The 12,142-nt window shown below is 36.4% G+C and overlaps 1 protein-coding gene across 1 annotated transcript; it reads right to left on the bottom strand.

The window, feature by feature from the left end:
* Positions 1–8,633: 8,633 nt before the first annotated feature.
* EMB2184 (Ribosomal protein L31) lies at positions 8,634–9,782 on the bottom strand. Its single transcript, XM_006878428.4, has 2 exons — positions 9,646–9,782; positions 8,634–9,129 (listed from the first exon to the last, which is right to left on the bottom strand). Exons 1-2 carry the CDS (start codon positions 9,712–9,714, stop codon positions 8,806–8,808), a joined length of 393 nt encoding a protein of 130 aa, XP_006878490.1. The 5' UTR covers positions 9,715–9,782; the 3' UTR covers positions 8,634–8,805.
* Between the last annotated feature and the right edge of the window lie 2,360 nt (positions 9,783–12,142).

Genomic DNA, 12,142 nt, shown 5'->3' with positions numbered 1-12,142 from the left:
ACTACCTGGCTTTGCATACATGGAAGAAACACCTAAAGATCACCGAGAATGATGCCTTCAATTTTGTCACATGGAGTTACATGCATTTCAAAACTTTTGTGAGATTCTTCAAACCAGACATCTTCTGAATGATATTCTATGTGTAAAGGTTGAAGAGCAGTTGGCAATGTTCTTATACATCACGGGAAAGAGCCCAAGCAATCGCACAGTCCAAGACTAGTTCCAGCACTCAGGTGAAACTGTTAGCTGCCATTTTGAGAGAGTTCTCAATGCAATATCTAAATTATCATTCGACTATGTTCATCTACCTTCAAGTAGCACACCCCTAGAAATTCGCAAAAATAGCATATATTATCCTTTTTTCAAGGTATTTATTTTAAAATTGGGTAGTGATTTTATGCAATTGTTGTATAATAATCTCATGAAAAAATCTTCAAAAACTATATTAGGGCTATTTGTTTGACCCAAAATTTTAAATATACTATTTTTATTCTAACGAACGATTACAAAAAAGAAAATTTTGAAAATATATCTTAGAAAGTGTGTTTTTAGCCTAATTAACATAGGTTGTCCATTTTAGTGAGACGCTTAGTTCTAGGCCTTAGAAGGATCATTTTTCTTTCCAATTTTTTAGATAATTTTATCTTTATTAGATTAACAACATTAAAAAAAGAAAAAATGATTTTGAATTCATAGAGACCTATATCTTGAAATTCACCAAATGGACGGTCTATATTTATTGTTGGAAATGACTCATTTTGACCATATATGGAGTGTATTTTTTATTTTTTTATTTTTTATTTTTATTTTTTAAAGATTGATTATTGAGATGAAGAGAGTGTGTATACTAAATTTCAGGTCATACAAATGCCACAAACATGGTTTTCTAGAAGTATGGTCTCATTGTATTATAATGATATGATATCATTTCCCTTTAAATTTATGTTTCTTTTGATAGTTTTGGGAAACTAACGATTAATTTTAATTAAAGTTTTCTTGATTTAGTTTTGAAGAATCTTGGGGCTATAGATTGTACTTATATTCCTGTGAGTATTGGTGTTGAAAAGTAAGCTCCATCTCGGAATAGGAAAGGTTTTTATCACAAAATGTAACGACTGCTTGTTCTTTTGACATTCACTTTTTATATGTAATTGCTAGGTGGGAGAGATCATCATCGTATACTTCTGTATTAAAAGCTGTACTAAAATTTAGTTTCAAGGTTATCAAAGGGCACAATTATTTTCTTTACCTGCAAAAGTTTTATATTTGGTGGAATAGTTAAATTTCATTTCAAGGTTGCTAAATGCCATAGTCCTCCTCCATTTCCTACGAAAGTATTATTATTTTTAGAATATAACTTTTGTCGTTTATATGCATTCATATATTATCTCGTTATTGCTGGTTATGGAATACACGAAAGTTCATAGCTCCATTTGGGGTTGTGAGGTATCATTTGAAGGTTTATAGTCGGGGAATTTTAGCCCCACAAAATGCAAATGAGCTCTTCAACCTTCGACATTCATCTCTTCAAAATGTTATTGATGTGGAAGAAATGATTCTCTCTCTTGAAAGAGGTAATAATATAAATTTATGAAATACAAGATAAGATAATCATTGCTGCTTGCAGTTTGGCTCTATGAGGATTATGACATGGATATTGAACTTGAATCAGTTGAAGGAACAAATAATTTGAGATGGATATAACGATGTAAACCCTTAGGCTGATTAAAATGATGGTGATGAACTGCAAGATCATATTGCTAATGAATTTTGGGATGAGTATTGTGTTCATTGTTGAGCATAAATTGCCACATAGATATGATTGGTTGTAATTGTTTCCACTACTCTCTTATGTGGCAAATTTGCCAATACTTTGGATTATAATAATTTAGTTGGGTTATCGTTTATGGGTTATGGAATTGGTGTAAAACTCTCTTATTTACAATTATATTTGTTCATTCTCCTCTATATTCCCATGAAATAATTTATATTTTTCCAAATTATTTATTTATCAAACCTATGAAAAAACAAAGTTAAAAATCAACAGTGGTTAAGCTTTTTATGTAATAAGAAAAATAAAAAAAAAATACGAATTCAGAATTTATTTCAACGCATCCCAACAGACGTATCTAGCAAATAAAATTTTATTATCATATCTTAATAGACATCCAAACAGTCTACCAACATAATAAAATAAAACGATAACATTTCTCAATTGAGAAGGAAAAAACTTGCGATATTTTACAAAGTAAATATATTTTCCTTTAAAATTAAACTGGCCTAAAGAGTATAAATATAAATAGCAATCACCTTTGGTGTATATGTAATTAGGTGGCCTTACAAATCTAGTGCTGATAGAATCGATTCATTGTACGTGTGGGTTCAATGTTTTCGTTCCAGTTGAACATTTGGTGGACAAACTCATCCCAGAAGCATAATTTACATGGTCTAAGCACTCTTTGCCTCGTCGCCTTTTATGCCTCGGTTTGACAAATCTCTTTTATTTCTTCTTCGGAGTCGGTCCTTCCTTTTTTAAAGGGCCGTTTGGATACCAGACAATCCCTTAGGGGCTGTTTGGGTACCCGACAATCTATTACAAAAAAATGGATTTACGTGAAATTTTTCATATTCATTATTTGGATGCGCAACAACACGAGTGTGAAATGGTAATACATTACCATATAAGGCCCAAAATTGTGTAATGGATTTTCCACCAAAATAACTGCAAAATGGATTACGAGGATGATGGGTAATCCATTTCCCTCTCAAATGTGAAAAAAATTAAAGAGCTCGCTCTTACAATTATGGCATGAGGTGGTTACTTTGAAGTCAAAACTCACCTATCTTCCATTTCTATAAAAAATTAAGTAGCCACTTGTAACTGAAGACAAATTCTAAAAGTAGGTAAAGCCCTTGCCTCCTGACTCCTAGACATCCCGAAGATTAAACATCGAGGTTCAATCTGTTGGATATATCATCCATTTTCATGTTCATTTTCACTAATCAAACCAAAAAATCATCAAAATATTTAGTTCACGATTGGTTGACGGGTTTCTATATGTTATGGGTTTCTCTTTCTACCATTGGCCTCCTCTCTCTCCTATGGGGCTTCTCTCTATTCTAGGAATCTAGGATTCTCTCTCGTTCAAACTTGTGTGATTCATTCATAAATTTTGTTGGATGGTGTGCATTATTGTCAAACCTTGTTATTTATTATGTATGTCAATGTCAAATGCATTCTTCATGGCCTCACATTAATATAGTAATGAAGCCGTACATTTTCACAAATTAGCAACTAGTGATGAAGACCATATTCTCTCTTTGAAAAATGGTGGAGCTATTCATTTATTAATAAAATAATTACAGGGAAAGAAGGGATAAAATTAATCATTGGTTCCTTCACATATTACAAAATAAAGTAGTTTTAACTGATAATTTATCCATAAAAAAAAAAAAAGGCAATGATTTCATACAACTGTTGTATAATAATATGATGCAACAACTTTAAAAAACCATGTTATGGCCATGTATTTGATCCAAATTTTGAAATATAAACCCTTTTCATTCTAATGACCTATCACAAAAAAAGGAAAATTTAAAAACACAACCTAAAAAGTATTTTTATAGCCCAATTAACATATGTCGTTCATTTTAGTGAGATGCTTAGATCTAATCCTTAAGGATTTTTTCATTTCTAATTTTTTTGGATGGCTTTATTATCATTAGATGAACAATGTTAAAAAATAAAAAAACGATTTTCAATTTATAAAAGCTAAGATCTTGAAATTCACCAAATGAATACTCTAGATTTGTTTTTGGAGGGGACTCACTTTGATCATATCTAGGGTTCAAATTGAACTTTTTTTTTTTTTTTTTTGGGATTGATTATTGAGATGAAGAGTGTATGTGCAAAATTTTGAGTCATACAAATACCACAAACATGGTTTTCTAGAAGTGTCGTTGCATTATACTATGATACAACCGTTGTATGAAATCACTGCCCAAAATAAAGGCACCCTGTACAACAAAAAATACATTACTATAGATAAAAGTAATGCATTATTTCCTAGTCAAAATACCAGTTGTATTTCCCAGATTTCATCCAATCATAACCAAACAATAGTAATGTATTACCCAGATTGCATCCAGATGCTATCCAAACAATGACAATCAATTTTCAAATAACATATTACGTCAGTAATGTATTACACCAGTAATATATTTTTGAAACAATATATTTCCAAGTACCCTTAGTCTCCCCAAGGGCCATCTCGAAAATCTCCTCTAATGACGTTCCAATCCCTAAAAGACGAGGGCAAATGGTTTGGACCGAGTCCTTCAAATTTGAACTGACATGGATGTCGGACAAACTCCTACTCTTATTTATTAAGAATGTTTGGGCCACTACAAAAGGACATGGGTGGCAAGGCTTCAATCTGATGAAGAAACTGTGGTTTATCAAAGATGACACGAATAGGGAGGTGAAGCACTCTGGATAACATCCCAACAAAAATTTATACCATCACAAGACAAATCCATGCACTGGATATGATGGGCTGGGGCCAACTATGTGTCAGATTCAAGAGAAAGCAAACCTTACTGCATCCTTATAGGAGTACCTTCAATGTGAGGAAATATACTGGCACCAATGGTCCGTGGTTTGTTAGCTGAAGGATGTTGACAACAATACTAAGTTCTTCCGCACTATTGTCAACAATTGGAGGGGTAACAACATCCAAAGATTAGAATGTCGATGCCAGTCAAGAGACCATTGTCCCGCACACTAAGAAGTTTTTCACTATTGTGGAACAGCCAAAAAACACCAATGAAAAATGTGCCCTTTAAATGCCTACCAGAAGATAAGGAAAAGTGGCGTGAAAGGCTTCAAAAGTGATGAAACCATGGCTGCATGTCACGGCCTGACTTTGAAGCCCACTCTCAGGCCATGCAGCACTCGATCCTTAGTCTATCAAGGACGAGTCAACCGTCTCAACACAAGCACAACCATATGCTAAGCCCACAAGGTATGCAACTAGGCCTAGTGACCACCAACACTAGTACCTCCACCTAGTATGCACCACAGAAGGATAGAAAGCCAACACAACCACACAATAGATAACCAAGCCAACCAAGAAAGGGACACACGAGTTGGCCAAAGGCCTTATCCAATCCACTATATAATCAAAGAATGCTTGCAATAGATCTCCCACACTCTTCCCCTTGCCCAAGTTGGGTTACAAATGAGGGGTCCTCTCCTTTTTACAGGCTCAAGGCCTTCCATACAATATTCTAGACACACCCACATGTTACACCTCATTGGCCAGGAACCTTCTAGCCTTTCACGGTTCTAGAATCCTCTACATAGTCCAGCCCCTTAGGACTAGTCTAGAAACCCACTAGACCTCTCATTAAGGTTTCTCTAGAACCTTCCGGTCCCATGAGTTTCCTAGCACCTAATGCACAAAGCATCTAGGCCTTGGAAAGCATGGGGCGTAACATGTAGCTTTTAAAACGGCTTGGGATAGAGCCCTTTGCCTAGACAGCTTAACGGATTCCCTTCTTCCATAACTTTGGGAGGTCATCCTAGAGAACACGCTCAAACTTTTTGAAAAATCTTATTGGAGGGGGAAGTCAATACTGCATCGATAGCACTAGTGCCCATAAAGAGCTCTATAGAATCGTTGAGAGACAGACCTATTAGCCTCCTTGGAAGCTTATATAATATTATAGCTAAAGTTTTGCCCAATTGGTCCTGGATTTTGTCATCCAAAGACCCCAATCTGCCTCCATACAGGAAATACAGATTATGGACAGTATTCTGAATCCCCGATTGACCAGAATGCATACATTAAAAACTACTAGGGGGAGGGGCAGGAGTCATGTATAGGTATGCATATGGGAAGGTTCACTAGAAGGTCCTTCAAAAGATCATGGGACGGATGGTTTTTGGAGCTTGATGGAGGTTTTGGATTGATGATTCTCTTTTCAAGTGCATACTTCTCAGTTTTGGTTAATGACAAACCCAATCCAAGGTTTAGACAGGGTGACCCGTCATGGCCCTTCCTATTCTCAATTTAAAATGCTTGAAGGTTGTCACTAGCGTGAGATTCAACCTAGACAAAAAACTAAGCTAATAAGGTTCGCTATGGAAATGAAGAAATTGAATGTCTTGCCATGATTGTTGGATGTGAAAGAGATGCTTTGCCATGTAAATACCTGGGCTTACCTCTTGCACAAATGCACCACAGCTTAGAAGCCTGTCATAGAAAGATTTCATAAAAAACTTGACCTCTGGAAGACAATACTTATCCCTTGGAGGAACTCTAATTAAGCCCACTTTGTCAAACCTCTTGGTTTATTTCATGTTACTTTTCCCGGATGCCTTAACAAGTGGTTCAGATCTTGTAAGCCTTCATGAAATCATTTTTGTGGGGAAACCAAGTTGGGCAAAATAAGTTTCATCTTCTAAAATAGGATAGGGCATTTGCTCCTATAGGGGAAGGTGGCCTATTGATTAGGAGGCTTAGGCTGATGAATACAGCATTACAGCCCTATTCACAAAGTGGTTGTCGCGGTGTGCCAATGAGGCCAACCAGTAATTAGCAAAAGATACACCATCTCACTTACTTGGAAGGCTATTTATTACTGCAAATGATTAATTCTTAAAGGAATAGTAGGATATCATTAGGGAGAGGTTAAAAAACCAACTTTTGGTTTGATCATCCTAGCTTTTAGTTTGATAAATGGATAGAAGCCAGGCCCTTAGGTATTGCTTATTTAGAAGTCTTCGCCAAATCCTCGACCCCAAGGTAATTGATCTAAACTTAGGTGAAAGGAACAACTTACCATGTCAATTGAAGAAGATCAATTTGGTTTAGCAGGCATATTATTCATCACAGAGAAGAGACCAACTCACCAAGGAGATCACTACCTATTAAGCTCTAGACAGACCCTTTGGTCAAATATTGCCTATGGTTTGGAGTCCCCATGTTTCTCTTGAAGTGAGGGCATTTGCAAGAGCTGCCAGATCCACTATAGATAAATTGAGGATGAAAGGACAAAGTCCTACCAAATGTATGTCTTATATGCAACGCCTATGAAGAGACATGCAATCACTTACTCTTGCATTGTCCCTTCAGGGCTGATATTAGGGTATGGCCCCTACAAACAAGGGTGTGGTAGCGGCGTATTCCACAATCTACACACTAGCTGTTAAGATAGTGGCTCTCCCCTTATCATGAAAGCTAGGATGTATCCTATGGAAAACTCTGGTCCTTGCTATCCTGTGGAATCTTTGGAAGGAGAGGAACGGAGGGGCCTTTGAGAGTAAGGTTATGAAGCTACATAGCTTGAAGGCAACAATACCAATGTAGTAGAATAACCATTGGTTAATAAAAAGTGTTCTGGCATAACAAGGAATGACCTAATCAACAATTTAAAGAAGTTGCAGCAACTAAAATTCAAAGTAGATCAAAATGATGGTCAGCCCCACTGAGGGAAGCATTAAAATAAATTTTGATTTGGGGGGGGTGGGGGGTTGGGGTGCTTTGCAGATTCAGAACTTTTTATTAGATGGTATCGGGATGAATCAAGAAAGTCATAAAGTATATTTTTGATTAAGTATGAGACACCATTGCTAGGGATGAGTTACAACCTGCTCACTGCCCTATAGAGGCAAACATGGAAGAAGATAGGTTGAGTTGACCATGCAATTTTGGTTGGTAGTTACTAGATTTGATTGTGACTATTTATGGGGAAATTTCTATAACTGTAAAGGCAAATTGCTATTCATATTTTGCATCATAGTATGGTCAAAAGTTGTTTGAATAATTGGAAGTTGAACCCATATCATATGATGGGAGTTGCCTCCTCCGTCTTGGGCGCTGCTCCACTATGCGCTATTCATGGTGCTACTGTAGAGGAGACTGAATTCGAAGATGGACAAAGACATTCCGTGCTTTTGCTTTTCACCGCTTAAGAGACCTATTGGTTACTGCTAACCGCTTCTGGTCCCAAAGATGAGGGCTTGCAATATCCGATAGTTAGGTTACATACATCCCTTTGTGTTATAAGTGATTAAATTACAAGTTACAATACATAGAGACAGAGGGAGGGAGGGAGGGAGTATTAAACTATAGCTTATCAACACAATCGCTCAATTTAAATGAGGCACTTAATAGTCTACTAATAACACATGGTTGTGATCAACTTTTCTCCTTGTCTCAAACAAAGGAATCTTGAGTTTGCAATTACAAAATGTCTAGTGTGCAGATGTGGTAAAATATACCCAGCTTTTTTATTGAAAGAAGTTTTAGTATTTAAATTTGTAGGAACTTAACTTCTAGAGATTTTTTAAGCTCAAATAAAGCAACCAATAGACTAGGATAGTAGTACTTCTCACACAAAATCTTAGAATCAAATTTGACAAAAGAAAGAAACAATTAACTAATGCATTATTTGAAAAGGAAAAACAGTTATTATAACCATCACAAAATGCATTTTACGTCGAGGGACCCAGCCTGTGGGTCTCCTCGAAGGTCCTGTTCTCCCCTTTCTTTTCTTTAATACAACCGTTAACTTCATAACAAAAAAAAAAAACCATCACAAAATCATCAAAAATAAAATAAAGAGTATTTGTTTGCAAAATGGTGATCATCCCTTTCTTTTAAGAACGGGAAAAGTAACAGAGTAAAAAGAAAACCCATTTCAATATGTCCCGAATACCTAATCTTAGTACATAAAAGCATCCTAAACAATTACAAATATTACAACCAAGCAACAATAGACCAAAAGTTGAGAGAAATACTACTTCTTGCCCTTGCCCTTAGCTGATTTCTTCTTGGTGGGCAGAATAATTTCACCATATTTTAGCACCGGAATCTCCATCAAGTCAGACAACGCCCCAAATTTCTTCCTAAATTTCTCCACTTGATCATCATCAACAACAAGAGCAGATCTATTACCCAAGTAAAATGGGTGGTTTCCTGACCACACATCAACCGCATACTCTGGTTTGGTTCCACCTGTGGTAAACACATGCTCACCATTACAATAAACCTTGGCATCTTCATAAAACTGAGGGTGAATGTCGGGCTTCTTGCAAGTCCACTTGCCTTGGCCCATGTTTACCTGCGAAAAAATTCAAAAAGAGAAAATGGGGTGAACCATCTATCAGAGATAGAGGGGTTAAAGAGCCTTTGGAGTTAAGGAAAAACTTTTAGAAAAAATGGATGGTAGGGAGAAAGGGAAAAAAAAGAAAGAAAAACAAAGTAGACAAACTTCGAGAGATGATATAGAATAATCTGGGTGTTTTCTTTGGCAACAAGGAATTTGGGGTTCTGAGGTTTATCAAGATAAAAAAAATTATTAGCAGTAGTAGGATTGAGGGCTTTTCGACATTTGAATCGAGAAGTTAGAGAGAGACTTTGATAAAGAATAGCCGCTACAGGGGCAAAATTGCGGAATTCAGAAATGGGTTTTGATTATTAGGGTTTATATTATGTTTTAGCATCTCAAGAATGGCATCGAGGGCACTCAAAGAAATAAGAAATTTCGAGAGAAACAACCGCCAGATTCAGAATTTGAGAGAAGACGCTACATTTAGGGATGGAGTATGAGAAATCAGAATCAAGGTTATAAATTTACCTTAAGAGTGGGTTGTGATGGTTTGTTAAGGAGGGGATTCAGGGCATTCGTAATGGATAGCGAAGCCATCTTTTGCGCCTTGCAGCTCCAGAAGCACCCTCCCTCTCGCTCTCTCACAAAACATCTATCCAAGTGTTTCACTGGTCCAAAATATTAGAACAGGGGGATTTTGTTGGGTAGCTCTCAAGGTCTGCATATGTACACAAGAAATCTTGGAAAGACACTTGTATACTTCGAATGAGGTTAACTGGCCCTAATCCCTCTCCATTAACCAACACTGTTCTTTTTCAACTATACTGAAATTAAAAATAATAATTTTTTAACCAAAATACCCCTTTTTAACCTATATTTTCAAAACATAATACCCAAAATGTGCCAAATTAGCTTTGTACAAGTTGTACCGGTTTGACACAAAAATTTATCGGATTGGCACAAGTTAAATATAAAATCCATCCGGAACAAAAATGGGTCAAACCCACTCTACATAGGTTTGCCAGTTCGGCAAATTTGTGTCGGACTAATTGAGAGAGAGAGAGTGAGAAAACATGGCAAAAAAAGCAAGTATTTTGATTAAAAAAAGTATCATTTTTTGTACTTGGGAAATACATATGCTTGAGATGATTTGAGGATTAGGCCATGTAACATGTTGGATCTGGGTCACTTTGTAGGCCCCGACCGGGGTTAAATGCATTACGGAATCAAACTTGAAATGTCTAATATATTGAGAATGTTAGAAAATTGGATACAAAGGACAAGAAAATAGGCTTACGTTGGAAGAGACTGGAGTTAGGACATCTTTAAATAATGAATTAAATAATGGACATGGTTTTTATGAATCGGTTTACTTATATGTTGAAACGGCCTCTCGTCATAATCCATTTTTGAGATTGATTTTGAACTTAATTTATTGGGAATATATAATCTTTAATACTGGGAGCATTAATATATATATATATATATATATAAAAGAAAAGTTCTAAAATAAAAATGATACTTTATGAAGAATAAATTTAAACCATCGATTTTATTTTTGTGTAGGACTAACACTTTTTCACATAAGTCTTTAGGATGGATGTGTGATTTATCTGGGGACACAAATTAAAACTGCGTCCCTAGATGTACAAAGCACTTTAAATCAAAAGTCTAGGTCCAAAGCGGTGAAGTAGGGTGATAATAGTATAAAATTTTTCCATACTATGGTGGTTTGGGAATCAGGAGACGAAAACAGTTAATGATTTGGAACGTTACTCTTAATATTAGGTGAGTCAACTCTATGGTGGAAGATCAATACAACATTCTCCTTTCCCAGGTCTATGAGGTTTGTTTGGTTCTTGCCAAAAGGGTTAAAGTGATTTAGGAACTTGAACCTAGTGGTATTCTCTTGGTGAAATCATTATAAAAATTATTAGTAGCAGATCGTGTCATCTCTTCCAACCTTTTTTTTGTGAAGGTCTGGCAGTGTAAAGTCCCTATCATGTTAGAGCCTTTCTCTGGCTCCTAAGTTGGGTAGACTTTTTACCTTTGATCAACTTCACCTGTGGGGACTCCCCCCCCCCCCTGGTGAATGACTGCATTACCTGTGACTGCATTATATGTAAACAAGATGTTAAAAGTATCTTCCATCACTTCCTCAGCTGCCTTTTTGTTCGATCCATTTGGAACTGGCTTCTATGCAAGGCTAAGTGAAATTGGGTAATGCCTGACCGTATATCAGGGTTTTTTGTCAAGGATGATCTCCGCCCTTCTCTCGCCATGGAGGTGCTATGTGGCTGCTGTGGTGTGGACTATCTTGAAAGGAAATAAATGCCAAATGCTTTGATGGGAAGTCGAGGGATCTGGAGTCTAGTGAGCATACTGTTCTGAAGACTATGGTAAGTTAGGCCCATACCCATCCATATTTCAAGCCGTTTCATAAAGAGTTATTTGATTTCCACTTGCCTTATCTGTTGGCCTTGAAAAGAATGAAGTTTATCAAGGATGGCCGTTGGTTCCCTTAATCTTCAGGATGGGTTAAGCTTAACTTTGATATCAGTGTTAGAGAGAATGGACTAGTCGCTAGCCATGGGGGCCTGCTAAGGGATTCTTTGTGTGCTACTATATGGTCCTACCAGGGCAGTTTGCATCTTTGTTAGGATAATGAAGCAGAGTTTTGGGCCTTTTTCTTTGGGGTCTTTAAGCTGAAGAATGCATTTCAACGAATTATCATTGAAGGGAATTCACTCAATGTGATCCTTAGAGGTGGATGAACATTCAAGATCGTATTACCAATTCTTTAGGCTACCAAAAAATCTTGTTCTCTCATGTTTATCGGTAAAGGAACACGGCTGCCGACGAGCTAACGAGGGGAGGTTCTCTGCCTTAGGGTTGTTTCCTTCTCTTCTCTCTTTTTGTTTCCTTTCTCCCCTGTTCTTTTTTTTTGTTTTATTTCTTTTATTTTCTTTTGTTGTATTTTCCTTTCATTAATAAATGAAAATCCCATTACTTGTTCAAAAAACAA

Source organism: Amborella trichopoda, chromosome 3 (assembly GCF_054954075.1).
Source record: "Amborella trichopoda isolate Santa Cruz 75 chromosome 3, AtrichopodaSantaCruz75HAP2 v2.0, whole genome shotgun sequence".
Lineage (NCBI taxonomy): Eukaryota > Viridiplantae > Streptophyta > Magnoliopsida > Amborellales > Amborellaceae > Amborella > Amborella trichopoda.
Note: the sequence above shows the minus strand (reverse complement) of the source record. Positions and strands in the feature narration are given on the sequence as shown.

What these genes read in the sequence shown, in the direction of transcription:
- EMB2184 (XM_006878428.4), bottom strand. Translation starts at nt 9,714, where the DNA reads ATGGCTTCGCTATCCATTACGAATGCCCTGAATCCCCTCCTTAACAAA. An exon ending in CATCACAACCCACTCTTAAG is followed by an intron (nt 9,130 to 9,645) that starts GTAAATTTATAA and finishes ATTTTTTCGCAG; the next exon opens with GTAAACATGGGCCAAGGCAA.